Source organism: Pleurodeles waltl, chromosome 9 (genome assembly GCF_031143425.1).
Source record: "Pleurodeles waltl isolate 20211129_DDA chromosome 9, aPleWal1.hap1.20221129, whole genome shotgun sequence".
NCBI lineage: Eukaryota > Metazoa > Chordata > Amphibia > Caudata > Salamandridae > Pleurodeles > Pleurodeles waltl.
The window spans coordinates 155,934,230-155,953,087 of NC_090448.1; the positions used below are offsets into that span (position 1 = coordinate 155,934,230).

General features: G+C 43.8%; 1 protein-coding gene across 3 annotated transcripts in view; it reads right to left on the reverse strand.

Annotated features, from left to right (window-relative positions):
* IL17RD (interleukin 17 receptor D) overlaps positions 1-18,858 on the reverse strand; it is a 199,576-nt gene that overhangs the window by 88,715 nt on the left and 92,003 nt on the right. For 2 of the 3 annotated variants that reach the window (XM_069206465.1, XM_069206467.1), the window contains 2 exons: positions 5,681-5,738; positions 4,235-4,360 (listed from right to left, as the gene is read on the reverse strand). In XM_069206465.1, the coding sequence (XP_069062566.1) occupies positions 4,235-4,360; positions 5,681-5,738 (184 nt within the window). The remainder of the gene's footprint in view (positions 1-4,234; positions 4,361-5,680; positions 5,739-18,858) is intronic. The other variant, XM_069206466.1, reaches the window with a different exon arrangement.

The following is an 18,858-nucleotide window of genomic DNA, read 5'->3' on the forward strand; positions in this document are numbered from 1 at the left end:
TGGAGGCCGCTACTGTTTAGTTATAGTTAAGTCAGAATTTCCACAGAAAGGTTGTTTTTTTAGGTTTAGCCTGCACGTACGCTTGCGAAATCTATTATTAAGAAAACAAGCATTTGCAGTGCATGGGTCTTGCGCTTGCTCGAGTAAGAGCTATTAGCATTGTAAATTCCTAACTGGACTTTTCTAGCCACATAAATTGAAAATAAAAAGTAAAACAGTTGACATAAGTGAGCAGATTCAAAGCGCCACGACCGCCAGGAGTGTGAGCGCGAAGGAGAGATACAAAAGGAAAAAGGTTTGCTCGCAGTCAAACGTATCAGCAAAAGTGCAATCATCCATGTAACAGGGTCGATGGCCAAGGCGGTAATAAAACCGCCCCAGGGACATACAGCATTTTACCAATGATGACAAAGGACTTTCGAAAGGCAAGACCATGAACGAGTGATAGTGCTGGGCGTGCAGTGGGAGTGGTTAAAAGCCCACAGGTAGATTACAACAGGCCAGAGTGCTTGCGCGTTCGACTTAGACCAGCCCCTTACTTACCTGAACTTACCATTGATTTAGTAGCTCTCATTTATATTGTTCTTATTGGCCAGCATGCCGTATGCACACCATTCTCTTCACATCCTGCTGTCTTCTTCGCCGTTGGTTTGCCTATGGACCAAGTACTTCTTCCAATCACTTCTAATTGGACACTACTCGGTGTCCTTCCTCTGCGGCACCACGCTGAAGGTACTTTTTTTCTTTTGGTTAATGCTCCATGGTGGTATGTTGTTTGGGCCTGTCGCTGTGCGCTTTACATGATCACGGGTTACATTCGAGGAGACATTCGCTGTTGTTAGGTGCGGGGAATTACTGTGATTACACAATGTATTGAGCGGGCTGCTTTGTCTCTGACTTGTGATCTGTTTCTGCAGCCTGTGTGGCCACTTCGAGCGTGGTCATGGCACTTCAAGCGGCATTCGTGCTTTCACTTTGAGCGTGGTCATGGCGCTTCAGGCCGTATTCGCTCTCACTTCAAGCGTGGTCATGGAGCTTCAGGAGGAATTATCTCTTTCTCTCAGTCGGTCTCTCTCATGCTTCAGATTTACGTAGTGTAGGAAGCTGGCCTGGTGTGAGGTGAGCATCTATGGTATTAACACCTTATACCAGGTCCAGATAGCCCCTATTAGTGAAGTGTAGGCAGTGTTTAGGAAGCCAGGGCTCTCTAGAGGTAACTACAGTCACACAGCACCTACACACATGAAAGAGCCACACAGTGATACAAAAATAAAGGTACTTTATTATAGTAACACAAATACTAAAATACTGAATAGGCAATACTCCAATAGGAAGTAAGTAAACACACTATTATGTTCACATTAGAAGTCAGTGATTAGAATAGAAAGCAATAGCAAATAGTAAAAACAATAGTAAATAGTTGAGGCTCTAGGGAGAGACCAAACCATATACTAATTAAGTGAAATGTGAAAGGCAGTCCCCCCACCCAAGGAAGTAGAATCAGTAGAAGGGAGCTGGAGGAATTAGGAACCCCAAAAGTACCAGGGTGCCCCCCAGCGACCAGGAGAGAAGAGGTAAGTGGCTGTTTTTTCCTCAAAAACACAGGAGAACTTTGGAAAAAGGACTGTGCAAGACCCAGACAAGACCGTACGAAACCAACGGTGGATCCTGACAGAAAAGGACCTGCAAAAGAAGGGGACCAAGTCCAGTTCGAGTTGGAGTGTTCGGCTGTGGCAGGGGCCACTACCCACTCTTCTGTGGATGCAGGACCAGGTCGACGGTGGACGAACAAAATCAGCAATGCTGTACAGGAGCAGAAGAGGAGTTCCAGAAGTGATGCAAATGATGTCCCACATTGGCAGTCGTGATGCAGTCGGTCAGTGGTGCTGGAAAACCACCAACAAGCCTTCGCAAATGCAAGAGTCGGAGAAGAGGGTTTTGCAAGGCTGAAGAGGGCCAGCAAGGCCCAGGAGACTCAACCTATGGAGGGGAGTCCTAGATGACTCAGCAGCTGTGAGAGTCACAAGAGGAGGAGGCATTCCCCACAGGGGACCCACGGGCAGCAGGCACAGCAATCGCAGTGAGGCCCACTCAGCACACCTGAAGAGGAGCCCCACATCGCAGAAGAAGCAGGCAGGAGACTGTGCTTTGCAGGAAGGAATGCTGGGGGCCGGGCTGCACAGAACCTTAAGATCCCTTGGAGGAGGAACAAATCCATTGGAGGTGGTAGCTGCAGGAGTCGTGGTGCACATGGGTACTATCCTTCAAGGAGAGGCAAGGGCATCCTGTCTCCCAAGTTGGACAGCTGGTAGAGAGGACCAAGGGGACCACTCGCGACCACCACCTGTGTTGCAGAATCCACGCAGTTCCGGAGGAGAGAGGATCCACGCTGCCGGTTGTCGCTGCACTTGGTGGCTGCGGACTCAGGGGAGTGACTCCTTTACTCCTAGGGAGATTCCTCCTTAGTTCTTGTGCAGGCTGAAGACTAGCCACCCTCAGAGGATACACAGCCAGAGAAATGTTGCAGTTGCGGAAAGGAGCTAGAGAAACAAAGTTTGCCGAGTGGAGTCATCACTGGAGTTGCAGATTGTCGGTTCCTGGAGGGTCCTTTTGCAGTCCCGATGGCCAGAAGATGAAGTTAATGATGCAGAGGAGTCCTGCAGGAATCCTGCACGTCGTTTCTGAGGACCCACCCAAGGTTGAGACCCAAAATAGCTTAGGAAGGGGGATTGGCCACCTAGCAGGATGACCACCTATCCGGAGGGGTCTGTGATGTCACCTGCCTGACCTGGCCACTCAGATGCTCCTAGTGGTGCCTCTCCACCTTGGATTCAAGGTGGCAGAATCAAGTGGTCACCTGGAGGAGCTCTGAGCACCACCCCTGGGGAGGTGATGGACAGGGGAGTGATCACTCACCTTTCCATTGTCCAGTTTTGCACCAGAGCAGGGACCAGAGGTCTCTGGACTGGTGCAAACCAGTTTATGTAAGGAGGGCACCAAATGTGCCCTTCAAAGCATACCAGTGGTTGGGGAGGCTACCCCTCCCATGCCACGTAACACCCATTTCCAAGGGAGAGGGTGTTACCTCCCTCTCCCACAGGAAATCCTTTGTTCTGCCTTCCTCTGCAGGAGCTGGTCAAGCAGCAGGAGGGCCAAAACCTGTCTGAGGGGTGGCAGCAACTCGGGCTGCCCAGAAAACCCCATTAGACTAGTAGGAGCAATGCTGGGGGTCCCTATACAGAAGAAAATGGCTATAAGGATTTACAGCTACTTTGGCAGAAGAAAGGAAGAAACTATTTTTACCTCGAAAGCATGCTTTTCGTGATTTGGTGTAAAACCATTCAACTGTTTGATAAATATGTGTTCAAAGAGGTGCCCGTGATGGGCTTAAAATGAAAATAGGTATATCTGAATAGGTAGTCCTGCGGGAATTCTGCGGGACTCCCATGGTACAATAAATTAAAAAGCTAGAGCTATCCGATTGGCAGAGTGAGCACCCCTCACCTTGCGGGTGAAAAAAGATTTTAAAAACAACAACAAAAAAAGTTGCTGCAGGAAATATGTACTCCAGCCGGACCTAGTGCAGCCTTCCTACACAGAACTTCAGCCAATTGTGGTGGGCAGGAGGCAATTCAATACCTCAAACTACCAGCCACCTTAGTTCTTTCTACACCCTAGCACACAAGTGCAAAAGTGTCCCAAACAATGGAAAGCAAGAGGAAAAAGTTGAAAAAGAACAGGCATTTATGTGAGCTTTACAGGGATTACCTCCCTACCAAATTATAAGGTCGCACCAAGGCAAACTATTCTACGCTCAGAGAAGTCAAGCAGATGTGTAGTGGTCAACGTCACCAGTGAGCTTTGTGGGGGAACTGTGGGTCCCTGCAATTCTTCCTGAGTAACTTAAAAAAAAAAAAAAAAAAAAACACTAAAATAAGGTAACAGTAACACTGTGCATACCACGTATAAATCAAAGAAAAAAAGCACAATCCTTCCATAAGCAATAAATACTCATGCAATTGCTGTCCCTCAACACTGGCTAACCAAGGTTTCAACAACTGCATGCCACAAGAGCTTGTATACTGAAGGACTGAAGCCCTACAACATATTTGCCATCTTTCCCTTTAAATCAGTGAATGCTAAACGCTCAAACGCTCAATCCCAAGAGCAAAAGCAGCCACACAATTATGAACCAAGAGGAACTTATCTTAAAGGTACACATTATGTTACTTACCAATAGTATTGGCTGTCCACAGTACGGTCACTGCCACCTGGTCATTGCAGGCATATTGAGCGATTGTTATATTGAGGACATCAGCAATCAAATTCTTTCCAGCAGAATTAAGGTACGGTGTGCAGTCTAAAATATTAAAATAAACACATGACAAACAAATCCCAAATGCCATCAATTCCCAGAAGAATGAGAGCAGCAGCTCAACCTGCTTTCATGACTGCCACAGTCTGCACAAGGTACTGTTTTTTTGTGTTCCTGCACAAACCCCTCTGCCCAGGCGTTGTAACTACTAGGTGTGTGAAGTGTAGCGTACTTGGAAAGTGTCAAGTGTGATTACATCCAAACCCCCAGCTGAAACCTACCGAAATTGAAAGGGCCCGGTAAATGGCAGGGCATGGGTAATCTGGCAGAGAAGGGTTAAATCCATTGATGGTTCCCAAGCAATCGAACCATCAATGTAGAGAGAGAAGCCGGGTATTACCCAGTGGGAGGAGAAAATGTGCCATTTATCGCACCCCTTAAATTTCACTCACTGTGGTAATAGATGTTACCACCGTGATACGAAGCACAACAACCCACCCATAACCAAGGCTTGTGTTCCCTGCATACCTAGATAGGGGCCTGTGTCTATTTGGGGGTGTTAGTAAGGCATGTGAGGGCTCATGGCAATGAGAAGCAGGACTGTCAGGGTTGTGGTGAAGTTGGGGACTGAGGTTCCCCATATCGGGTCTGTAAATAAATGTACATGATAGGCCCTGTGGTCTTTTTCTGACCTCCCTTGGCAACTAGTTCAGTATTTATTGAGCATGTGTTATGCTTCCATTTGCATTTCGTGAATATATAGTATTGTAAAAGAGCACATACATATTTAACAACTGGCAATAGATTGGATAGGCAAAATAAACCTGCGCACTTGTACTTTTGTGGCATTTTTTGTTTTCGTTTACTTGGCCTTTACACGGGGAACATTTTTTTGACCCCATAATGCAGGGAGAGATGAAACATTCCTGTGAAAGCACCAACTTTGGAGTCAACATTTTTTTACACGCCTCCTAAAACTGCTCAGAATTTTTTTAAAAAGCATGAAAATCCTAACAAAAAGATGAACAGGGTGAGTAAACTGAACGCTGCAGAACAAAGCATTGGCAAAAAATTAAAATAAATGCGAACTTCGAAAAAAAAAAAAAAAGAAAACGGCAAACTCAATATTCAGCCCTGCGTGAGCCGTTTTAAACTCATCAGAAATGCATACATTGAGAAAGAAGAAACTCGGCCCAACAGAATCGCAAAGGTAGCTTGAGAATGGTGTTTGCTAACCAATTCAGCGGGGGGTCAAACACCGAGGAGGGCCCCCCTTTTGTTGGGCACTTATTGCATCAGGGCAACATTTTAATAATACATAAATAAAGCATTTAAACAAAAAAAAAAAAAAAAAAAAAAACTTACTGTCATATTTAAATGTGATGTTTGGCAGATCATTATTCTTGCTGAAAAACGGCACCCCCTGTTGGATTAAAACAATTATTATTGAAAACACTCCATTTATGTGCCTAGCAAAGTAATAGCAAATATCATTTAACAATATGCGCTAACCTAGGGATTTCAGTGTTCTGGGTCCCTCCGGGTCTCAGACCAGTTAGTAGTTGAAAACTGACATTGAACCGCATCTCTATCAAGTCTTATATTCATCTCCTTAACTTTACTGGAATTAAAACTGCCAAATTTCTTAACAGTTAATGTAATAAATGTTAAGGTAATACCGATTAACAACATAGGTCCTGGTTATGTGGCACACTAACAGGATCACAGATATTTAGTTCACTTGTTTGAGCCACACCCTTAATTACAAAAGCCACGCCCCTTTTAGAGACCACCCCCTCCACTGTTTGCATCCCACTTGAAGCCCTGCGCTAACCACACAACGAGCCCACAGTTTAACCCTGTTGCAGATAACATTATACAAAATCTCGATATTTCTACATTTTACTTGTGAGCGTGTTGAAAACGTTACCCTTCAACTGAAACCGAGCTCAGTGGCACACAAAAAAAAATACGCAAACATAAGGAATTTATTTTTTTCTATTGCACCAAAAATAAACATTTTCAATTACTGAAAATAACAGGAGTGCATTAATGATCAAACGTGTCTATTCTAATACCAGCTGTTGTTATTCAGGTTGTACGTACTTCGAGACTCAGTGCCAAGAGTGAAGGGAAACATCGAGTGCACTTAGAAGGAACTAGCTGATCTGCTGGAGTGATGGACACATTCTGGTGTGGGGAAAAATGTCTCTACTTTCCATAAGTAAGATATAATTTCCCCACACTGAATTTTACAGAGTCAAAAATTACAGGTGAACAGACAAAACTACAGATATGTGATTACAACAACATGTCAGATCTGCGGCAGAGTGTTAATCACAAGTCATTACTTTACAACGGTGGAGGTATTACCATTTTTAAAAACATGAATTAAAGAGCCTGCTAATATTTTTAAGAGAAATAAGCCTTAATTACACAAAACAGTGCGCACCCATTTCAGTTCACTGGAAGCTTCAATGTTTAATTCACCAAAATTCTATACAAAAAGTGGACATTAATTTCTAAGGGTGCCAGAGCAGTGGCGGCTGGTAATTAGAGTGGGGAAGTAGGAGGGAGCAGGCAACACATACTCATTCACACCCATGCATTCATACTGACATTCACAACAAGCAAAAACAAATACACATGCTTTCATACATACACACACACACACCAGGTGTTCCAGAGGAGACCATGGGTCAGCCAATGCGAGGAGGTGGCATCCCTGTCTCATCAGAGTGGTCAGTGAGACTGCTGACCCACCCCACTCTATGATGAAATGTCACTGATAGACACTCTGCCTCGGGCACTTCAGGGTTTAAAACTGATGTGCCTATGTTCAAGGCTATTGGTGATGCTCCCCTTCATCGAGAAGGTGAGTTTCTCAAGGCACTTTGTCAGGCTGAGGAGGTCACACCCACCGGGCTATGACATCTTCAGTCCAGCAAAGTTTAGTTCAGGTGCCTACACATTTAGCACAGGTATAGTGCTTGGCTGACTGACCTGAACAGGAAGGGTGTCTGCCAGGCTCACCTTTAGAAAAAGGTGGGGGAGTGGTGCCCCTCCGCTCTTAAGGATGGGCCACTGCTATTTATGAGAGCAATGATTGTGCTGCATGTTTTAGTGTAAAGTCACTTCAGGACTTATGCCAGGGAAGTGTGTATCCACTTACAGGACCCAACCTTCTTCCTGAACAATCCACCAGTCTTGATGGGGCCGGCTCAAACCTATGCAGTGAACCTGGCTATGTGGAAAGGAACTCTTGGGCAAGTCACCCAAGTAAAGGTACTGGGCTTGTTCCTAAGCAATCAAACTATAAATGAAGAGAGAAAATTGTTATTTCTTAGCAATGAAACTGTATAAAACAGACCATTCCTAAGCAGGGCGTTTGCCTGTAGGGTTAGATTCTATTCCTCGGTAATAAGGCTAATCATGGGTCAGCAAAGGAACTAGAATAGGTGTTGGGTCCCTTTGTTTGCAATTCATTTTCAGACATTCTTATTCTTAAGCAACACACTAACATGTATTGGGCCAAAGTTGCAACCAATTAACCGGCCTGGAAGGGGTCTGGGCAAATAGTCTGTGTAATTGGGTGAACCTTCTGTTGTCGAGTCCATTTGTGTTCACTCCGTTTTCTCACATAGCCCCAACAAATACTTCACCTTAAAAACTTATGTACAGAACTAAGAATTAATCCAACATAACAAGAGTGGGCAGATCACTAAACACAGAGGTGAGGTCTATGGAATTTTCTTAGCTCTTCAGCAAAGAAGATACTGCTTTTAAATTATTATTTAACAGATTTTTTTAAAAATACAGCGCAAGTGAATGACCAAATTTAAAAAATAGTTCAATATAGAATACAAATATAGGACAATGCAATCACTGGAAAAACAGGCTCATAAGAAATAACTGAAAACAGGCTTTGGGAAACACAATAGGCCAGACGTTCATGTAAGCAAAGTAGCACACGCATGCAGAGGTGGTAATGGTGATACCCAGGGTGCTTACTGATTTGGTAATGCTGCTGATGTTGATAATGCCAAGGACAAACAAGAAGTAAATAAATCCTACGGCAGTAAAAACAAATCCAAAAGAGAACTGTTTGTGTATACTTTCCAAACACGAGAAAGCATTAAATGTGTGATGGTTGATACCGTTTCACAGTTGCAAATCAGTCCCTTCTGCACTGCAAAGCAGCCACTCCACAGAAGGCAGAATGAAGCACCAAACAACCAATAGCATGAAGGAAGTGACCAATATTACTGGGTTTTTTTTAATAAAAAACTGGCAACAACAAATCTGCAGACACCTGCTCTGCCAACTCAGACCAAAACCTCGTAGTTAACAGTGGAGGATGTTGAAATCTACACTGGTGGTACATCTGTGAGAGGAAGCAGATTCCGGGGGAGAAGCTCTGAAATCTTTCTCATAACATGGAACACTTTGCAGATACAGAGATTGCTTTCCCTCTGGGCAGCACAGGGAGAAATGCAAAGGAAATCAAATATTTATCAGAACCAGTCTGTGACAACACCACAGCATGCGCCACAATGCAAAAGTCTTCTTCAATAACTTGTTTAACTTGTTTACTCTGCTGAAGGAAAACAAGGTGAAGACTTGCTATGTCTATACATATATTATGTATGATTGTCTGTGCCAAGCGGAGAACCAAGAAAAACGTTGAATAAATTTCCCCCTTAATGGAGCCAATAGCTTTTCATACAAAGTGAACATGATTACCCCTTGAGGTACATTGAAGCGAAGGATTACAGTAGTGTCCATCTGAATCGACCCCCTCCTAGAATAATGAGGACAATACAGGCATGAGGAAACATCTCCTTACTAGTGGTCAGCACTAAACTAAGTCTTTAAAGTAGAAATAGAATCTCTGACATAAATCCAGCTGCCGTACGGGGTTAAAGAGTTTTCCTGTGTGGCCAGGGAAAGGGAAATGTTATAAACTTAAGTCCCTAGTAGATAAGAGGGTTGTGTTTAAATATCTAGTCGAATTTGGACAACTAGATCAGTGAAAAACGTAAACGGGTTACATTTATGTTGGGTGTGTCCAGTACTTCATTAGGATTGGGAGCTTTCTCTAATACCTCAAGCAAACCCGTAGTCTTGTTTCTACATCCAAATGATTGGGTTTTGTAGTTCTGGAGGTAGAAGGGCCCACTGAAGGCAAAATGCTTTAAAATAACCTGGAAAAAAGAAAGAAAAGGGTTGCATTGTTGGAGGGTTGGACTGTTGGAATAGAAGGTCTATAGCACCCATTTTTGGCTCTGAGCCACTTCATCGTCTTCAGTGGAGCTCCCAGCATTCCAATGTTGTCTCAAGTATTTAGGAGGGAAAGATTTTTTTTTACATCTGGTGATTAAATCGAGAAGACTGAGGAGTCCCCGAAACAAAGCTAAACAAAAGAAATAAAAACAACAAGAAAGCAACACTTTTTGGCTGACGACTAAAAGGTACTATGTGGTCGTAGAATCTGCGTCTGTATTTTTTTTTAACAGAAGTTGTGTTACTTTATCACAGGTGCAGAGTTGCATTTATTTTTTCAGAGTCACATGAAACAGTGCGAATGTTCATCTGGCCTCAAGGCTGGGTGAAGGGGCATTAATCACATTTGGAAACGTACTTCCTGTTGGCAGCATCCAAGCAAAATGTCGTGATACTTAATGATGATTTTTTTTTTAAATCATTTAAACAAACGATAGATTTCTAGATATTTTTCTAATATGATAAACAAAACAGGAACTATATATATATATATATATATATATATATATATATATATATATATATATATATATATATAGAGAGAGAGAGAGAGAGAGAGAGAGAGAGATACACCCACACACACACATATGCATACACACATACAAACACACACAGAACTGCATCAGCACCATTAACCAATGTGTGCACAAATAGAGTCTTAGCCTTAAGGTTATATCATTTCATTTACAGTGGAAGCAGCTACTTACTACATTTGCATGGTACGCATGTGGTAAAGGTTTTCAAATTGACATGGAGCAGAATCCGACGTGTTTTGCGTTAATTCACCTATTAGCGCAAATGTATTTGGCTCAGCCCAGAGAGTATACCCCAAAATCGCCAGTCGCAAAGGAAATTCCTGCCAAAGAAACGCAATGAAAGCTCCACCTTTTAACACATAGTTAGGCACCAGCCAGCACGCTTTACAACTCTGCTTGCTCTGGCAGTGCCTGCTGACGCCCGCGGCCTTTGAAATGGTCTCATCGTCACAGCTGGGGTGTGAGCTCTAGTGTCAGTGTTGTTTGTTAGTTAAAAGGTCAGGGTTCTTCCGATCAATTCAGCCAGGCCTCGGTCTGACTGGAGCACATGGTCTGCGACACTGGTGACTCGGGTGAACATAAACAAAAGACTGGCCATTCTCAGGACGGCACTGCCTGCAGCCCTGACATAGATCCAGTGGGGTCTTGGGTTGTCTCCTTTTCCAGCACTGCACCGTGGTGAGCATGCATCAGGTGACTGGCCCAAACTGAAGCGGCAGATTTATTGTTTAACTTGCTGCAACGAGAGGCGCTGTCCACACACGACCATCGCGTTCTGTGGAGGCTACTGTGCTGGCAGGAGGTTGTTTCCACCTGCATTTCGGGTCCTGCCAGCTCTCGTGAAAGTCCCCCTAGGCCTATACAAAAATTCAGCCACTCTGGTGGGGGCAGGCAGGGCTTTAAGAGGGGTGATAAACTGGGTGACCTCCCAGAGGGGGGTGGCCGATGCAATTAAGGGCGTGGATTAAACACGTAAACTAAAAATCTGTGCTTAGCATCGTGTGCTGCCCGACTGGTATTTTGCTGCTTCAATCATTGCATCCAGATATACAATTTACCTATATGCTTCTTTCTGGAATCAACATGACAACGATGTATGTTGTCTTACCTAAATGGACATTATCATTTTCTTTTGCTTTCAATGCTATTCTTCCTTATTGACGGTGACAAATAGTCTCATATATTTCTCAGTCTATTATTAGTGAATATTTTTTAAATTGTACCCATCATGCGTGCGCGGAGCCTTGCGCCCTTCCGCTCTCTAACCACGTACGTTAATTTCAGCATTTCTACAGGCAAAAAACGATTTCGTACTGCTTTTTCTTTCTAGCTGAAGTAACCATGTTGCGTCTTTGTAAAAACGTCATTTTTTATGTCATTGAAATGTGTATAAATATGCAAACGTGGTCTACATTTCTATTTATTCCCCAGTCATTTCATCATGTACTGCAGATAAATTCCCGATCGCTGCAACTGAAAGAAACCTCTCGTCACTATATGAACAGTGTGTCGGAGCGCTGCCTGTTCTCGATTGTCATGTTGATTCCGGGAGGCAGAGGGCAGGCCGTCAGACGAGAACCCTGAGGATGAGGGTAAAACAAGTAGAGCCCGATGGTGACCCGCCTAGGCACCTGCATTTTAGAACTGCCGGTACTGAGCACCGGCAGAGCCCGGCCCACTTAAAGGCCAGGTTAAATAGAAACTAAAGTGAACAGCCTCTTCCGTAAAGCCATGTGGTTTTATGGAGAAAGGGCACAGTGTCCGGTCCCAGCGGCGGCAGCGGAGCAGCTCACATTTAAAAAAAAGCCCCGACAGGCGAAGGGCTCGAGTCAGCTGTCAGAAGGACACCTATCTCCCTGACGTAAGAAGCACTCCTGAAAGAGACAGGCACAGACTGCAGTAATAAACAGACAGCCAGGCACGGCCCAGAGCTGCTCTTTTATCTGTGAGGACTGGCTGGGTGGAGCAGTCAGTGTAGCGCTGCAAGGCCATTCCTAGTTGAAGTTCGAGTGCAGCGCCGCACACCCGATTTGAAGCTGACTGAAGGAACCCGGCGCTCTGTGGTTACTAAAGGGGAGACCAGCAGTGGGGCGCGAGGGGTGGGGGGGCCACATCACAAGTGAGGGGATCACATATTTTGTGGCTCGCCACTTCTCATGTCACAAGCAGTGATGAAAGGCAGTGCCTGGGCTGCTTCACTGGGGAGGTCATTACCTGCAGATTATGGGGGGGAGCCTACATCTGGACGCTAGAGCAGTGACGTCAACAGTGCCTGTGACAGAGACACGCAATTAGCGCGCAGACGTTGCTGTGAAACTGATGCTTGGAGTACAAACCCCAAAGCAGGCACGTCATCACGCCCTGCTCTGAAGTAAAAAGCACTTAAAACGACGCAGCAAGCGGTTGCGATAAGCACACAGCACTGCTGCAGAATTTTACAGGCTAACTCAGTTTGCAAGTGGCTAGACCAACACCAGACCCGTTACTACTGCAGTCGGAACTTGCTGTGATACTCATCTTACAAAGGGGCAGTAGATTAATGACTTTCCAGTTTAAGGGTTTGCCACAGATGTTTCTCCATCTTTTAGAAGATTCTCGGTGCTCAAAAGGGTGTCATTTCTGATAATTATGTTTTAAAGTTCACCTACTGCCTGATTATATTCTTAAGAAAGTGTCCCACATCTGGTCCTTGAATGTCACACATAAGTATACCAACACCATGGAAATGTCACACATAAGCAATCCAACCTCGGCAGCTATGCGTAATTGCGTCACAGCCGATCTCGTTGATACAGGGTGTGAGAAACGTCCCCGGAAAGGCAGATCCTTAACAAGGCTCGTAAAACTTTTAAGTGCACTTTTAAAGGGAAGGCCGGTAATTTGGATTTTTAAAAGTCATCGATTTTGTTTGAAGTACACAAAAGAGCGGGCTCGAGTGAGCTACGACGACTGGCTGTGTGGGATGGGGGAAGGGCGTCCTCCTTTTGTGGTGGATAACCATAAAATGTGCCCTCGGGGTACCTCTACCAGCTGGCCATCTGGTTCCTTAACAGAAGGAAGTACTCTGCAGGCAGATTATACTCTAATTATTGGGCAAACAGCCCTTTGTAAAATCCTCACATTCAGCGTGTTTACCAAGTCTATCCTGCAGCTGCCTCAGAGGTGGCCAAGTGTTACTAACACGGCGTTACCACCGATTCCTCAAACACATCCCCGATTCCCCTCATCTTTAGAAGCAGTTTAAGAAACAGTAAATTTGGCCACATAATGTTGTCTCAGAAAATTTGTTGCTAGTTGTCCACAAAGTTCTGGACGAGCTTAGTCGACCCAAAAGACAGGGGGGTGTAAATAGTGCCAAATATCAGGCATCAGTTGGACAGAAACATCCGCATTTTATACTCCTTCCTGTGTCAGCTTGTTGGGGGTCAAATCTTGCTTCGAGAACCTCCGACATCCCCCCCAACTAAAGGGAGATTCTTTGGCAGAACCTACATTAGTTTGTATTTTGCAGACTCTCATTGGTCAAACCACTGTGAGTAAGTTGGCTGAGAGGTAAACAGACCCCAGTAAGTCGCCTAAAAGTCAATTTACTTCAGCCCTGCTGGGGACAAGGGTCTTAAAAGAGGACCTGGGCTCTGAAATGGGAGCAACACCAAGGGAAGCTTTACTAAACTAAGCTGTGCTAAGCTTTGGAATTATTTCCACTGTGTGATCCTACAGTGAGTGGATGTCTTCAAGTGACGGCCCAGAAACAGGTAGTTGGGTTAGGAACACCAGACTGCCTGTTCATCCATCTTGTGAAGGGTACAGAATTTATACGCCACCCACGGCCAGGCCCAGCCATATCAGCTCCACAAAAGGCACTACCTACTGTGTCCTGAGAAGACAAAGACCAACCGGCATGGTTTGCAGTTACCTACAGATAGGCTTTTGTTTCCCCAAACTTGCACTTCTTCGTTTTGCTTGCTTTAAACAAGTACTGAAAAACTACAGACTAGAACTACATTTTATCCAATAACAGGCATAGGCTGCACGTGCACAACTAGTACAGTTAAAATACAGAAAATGGAGCTCGCCCACACTAACGTGGAATATAATGTAACATCCATCTTCACGCAAAGTAACTACAGCTGCTGAGACGAAGGCTCTGTGCATAGCTTGCAAAAGCTGTGCCGCCATTCTTTAAGATTTGTGAAGGACCTGCCCCATGTTTTTTCTCCAGCTAACTCTACAATCTGAGTGCGCGCTGGCGACGTCCATACTTTTGCACAGTCCTTCCTGTACCTGGGTTTACTGCAGAACTCACTCTGGCACACGGCACACCGTCTTACTGCCAAGACCCTGCTAGAATCTGGGCTGACTGTCTGCATGAAGGCGTGTGTGGTTTGCATTTTCACAGTACCTTGTTTCTTTTCTTGTTCTCTGATGCTGTGGCTCATCTGTTCTGATGCCGTACCTACCTTTGTCCTGGATCCCCAAATTCCTTATTCAGTCTGCACAATGACACTCCTGTTCCTGCCTGTATGAGGACTCTTTCTCCTTTATTCCTATCTGGGAAGTTCCAGCCCTGTTATTGATGGCATTGCAGATTACTTGCTGTGTACTCCTCAGTTCCTCGTTCTAGCTGCATACTACCAGTTCTGGCTCCAGCTGCTTGCCTGCATCTCTTATCTTTCACCGTCCCTTTCGCCTGGCTAGTTAGGCTAGTTAGCTCTGCCTGCACATCTGTATCTAGTCATACTTTCCACATAACATGGTTAGTAGAATCCAGTTGTGCCTTTCATGGGTCGGATTTCCGAATTGTGTTCCTCTTGCTCCAATCTGTTTGCCATTCATTGTCTTAAAATCTTATTTATTATTACCAAAGAGTAACAATAAGTTTGGAGGCTTGAGGCTCTACGCAGATCGACTCACTTTGTACTTTTCTTCAATATGAGCCGCTCCATGTCTCCCACAACTCCATGACTTATGGAGGTGTCTTGTTCTGCTACATTCTAGTCTCCTAATGCCTTTCCATTGTTTGTTGTTCTGTATAAGTATTGTCTTTATAACTCTGTCTTTCACAGGCATTAACCAGTTAGCCCCAGTTGCTCTGTTCTCCAGCTTCTGTCTTGTCCAGAGCTCAGGTACTCCATTCAATATTGAAACACCCCCCTTCCCAAATTCTCTTGTCCCTGCAGAAAACATCTCCCCTTGCGATTCAGTTCCCGTTCTCAGCAGGGTCCTACCACTAGTGTTGCCTAGTCCCAGGCTACTAGAACCCTGGCCATGATGGCAGCGTAATTCTAGTACAGGGGCACAGGGATTTTTGGTGGTACCCCTTTGGGAGACTTCATACTGGCTCTGGCCTGTCTGTCCAGTACCCCCATATCTAAGGTGCCTGGCCTATCCTCATGTTTGTTGCATTGGTAGGAATGTATTGCCAATATAAGTGATTGGTGGTGTTGGCGTGGGCACTGATGCATCAGACATGTGTTCGTTGGTTGGATAGAAGAGGCTTCTCATACCTTTCCATTTAAGGGTGTGCTGCTGTACTGTGAGGCAAACCTGTACCACAGACTGATAAGGCAACAATGGTCTCACTCTGTTCTCACTGCTCAAGAGGTTACACAAAACAAGACATGCTTACTTTGGTTTGGCTAAAGTGCCCGAAATTTGAAAAAGACAGCACCTAGGATGCACTGCCAAGAACAGAACCTTTCCTGAACTGCTGTTAATCTAACCAGGTTAGGATGAATCTGGACTCCAGAAAAAACCTTGCTGCTGTGACCAGATAAGAAAATAGGTGCTTACATGACCTGTAAAGTGATGAGGTTAATAGCACTTGAGTGGGGAGGCGCTGTCCTGATCCCAGGAAGAACTACAAAAAGCAAAGATGTCTGAAAGACGAAAATTCTGCATGAAGGATAACTCAAGGAACAAAGACACTAAGGGGCATAGGATTCTAGCTGCCCAAAAGCCCAGGAGAACAAAAGACAACTGCATAATATTATTTGGTCATGAAGTTGTCAAGAAGTCTCTTCTTCAATAGGAAAGTCTGCACTATCCAAGACTTTCTGTATTTTTAAAGCTGTCCTTATTACCACTTACCTAGCGGCAGAAGGACCAGGTCGTCTTTACTTCGCACAGCACAAGTGGGCGTCTAGTTGTGGTGAATGGGAAGGGTCATCTTGATTCCAGAATCATCTTTAGTTGTTTGGGAACTGGGGATACTTTCAATTAGTCTCAGTTACTCTGCAACTCAAAGCCCAATTCCCACTCCGAGCAGCTGATGCCTTAAGGTTCCGTGTGTGTGTGTGTTTGTATAGCCCATAAACCAAGGCATCCATAATGTCAAAAATATTAACAAGAAAATCATACCTACAATTTAAGAACATGGGTGGGGGGGGGGGACAGACAAGATGTTACTTCCACATGTTTGTGAAGTGCAAGTGCTTAACGGGGGTGTTTTCTGACTTCATAAATCAAATTTTAAATGCTTCTTTTGCTTAAATAAATTGTACTCGTTTTTTAACTCGTTATAGCACCAGCTGGAAATTAGCGTGTTTATTTAAAGTGCAATGTTGTATTTAAGTTCCTACCGCATTTTATTCTGGACATTAAACCTTGAATGCTCCAATTGCCCTCTCCCTACTCTGGAGAGTGCGGTGCTTAAAAGACCGGAGTATCATTACTCAGCTTAGTACAATAGTATTGAAAGTCCTGGTGCATCACTGGTAGAACATATTACCCACACATGATAACTGCCCCAGCACCTCAAAGTTCAACACATAATTCCGTAGGTGATCCGTTTCACTGAGTTTTTTTGAGCCAAGGCCTTAATGTTCCACTAAGTAATGTTAACTAAAGCTCCAGTACTTTACCCGAACACCCAGTGACTGCGGAGCTGTACTCACACTAGGCAATACAGATGCCCTTAAATTTTACCAGCTCTGGCTTATCCCATCACCTCTTCATGAACACGAAGCGACTATGCAGAGTTGTGTAGGGATTTCCTACATGCAAAATCCTACACAAATGAAAAGCCTGTAATTTTGTATTTTTAACACATTGTTGCTCTCTCAATTAGGAACACATTTTGGAAGCACTCGCCAGTTTCTGGCAAAACGAAATAATTAAATGAATTGGCATGGATTTTATTCTACAAAACAAGTAATCCAATTTTGTTCCAGAACGCAGTATGGATATTAAGAGTTTGAAAACAATAGGTCATCTCAACAAAAAGATTATTAGGCACAAAAAAGAAAGCTAAACGAGATAAACAAGGTGTAATAAAAGTTATGTATTATCTGCTCTCACTTTCCAGTGAAATAAAAGACTTCCCTTTCAGGAAGGATATAATCTTCTAAAAGGATGGATAATTCCGATTTCTTAAAAGAGAACCCTACATACGTACACAAATTAAGACATCGCAACCAAACCAACCCTGCATAGTTTTCTTTTATTTTCTACAGTAGCTTTTCAATTGTGTTTTTTTTCAAAAACACATTTATGGAATAAAGAAAAGGCAGTTACATTGGTTGCATATCTCCTCATTAAAATGTACCACCTTCTACCCCCACTCGAGGCAATTTATAGGCTTTGGAAACTGGGTGTGCATCATACTTGTACAATGAACCGTAGCTTGTAATAGATAATACCAGTCAAGGCGAAGCGGACGGAGGTTTATGTGTTATTGGTTCACCAGTACTGCTTTTCCTGCAGTTTTGAGATTTAAAAAAAAAAAAACATTTCCTGATAAATTTAAAATCAATCGGCCTTACTTCACTTGCTAGATTATCAATTCTGAGAGATTCATGCGATAGAAATTCAACGTTTTACAAGAGCTACTTGAGTAATAGATAGAGACAGGATCTTTTTTTTGTTCTCATGTAGCAGACAGCTGAAGTTGCCTGGTTGCAAAAGACCTATTGTGGGCTTACCAAGAACGAACAGTGGACTCGCAGCCCTCCAATGCTTACTACTGTATTGGATGCCTTTGTCATTGTTATTTACTTGCTTCTCATTCGGTGGCTTTTCATGTCCCATCTTGTGTTGGTCACTCCCTTGGAGCACAGCCTCTTTACAGGTAAACAACCACCCCCCCCCCAACATTTATGGCTTGGCCAATAGGTCAAAAAGGCACAACCTATTGGCTTTGTCAATGTTTATTACAGAATGGTGTGGTAATTTGCTGAAATGTGGTATTTCATATGCATATTCCTCACTTTCTGTACAAGTAATAGATAACTATTGAAAATTACCAAGTGCATATGAGTTGGGTATATTTGAGACATTAATGGCTATTAATCCACCCACAACTTAAGATGCCGCTCACCAGATCATCAAACTAGTGTATTTTACTCCATGTAACCAGGCAAATGCACAGAAGTGCAAAAACCTAGTAATTGATAAACAGATGTTTACCAAACCTCCACCTGCTCTGCCTTAGCAGTGTATCAAGATCAGTGAAATCATCGGCAATGTGCCAAATAAGAAGCTTTTCTCCGTTTGATATGAAAAAAAAAGACCCTCTAAAATGAAAAATACATTTTTTAATGAACTTATGGGTACCAATAATGCGTGGTTTACTTGAAATATACACCTATGGCTTGCAATTAAAAATACACATTTGCACGTGATTGACAACACTTCTATCAGGAATAGGAAGAACTTCTGTACCAACCCTCCAAGAAACCATTACAGCACAAACTTGCAAGAGTAGAGAGCAAAACATTCTCGCTT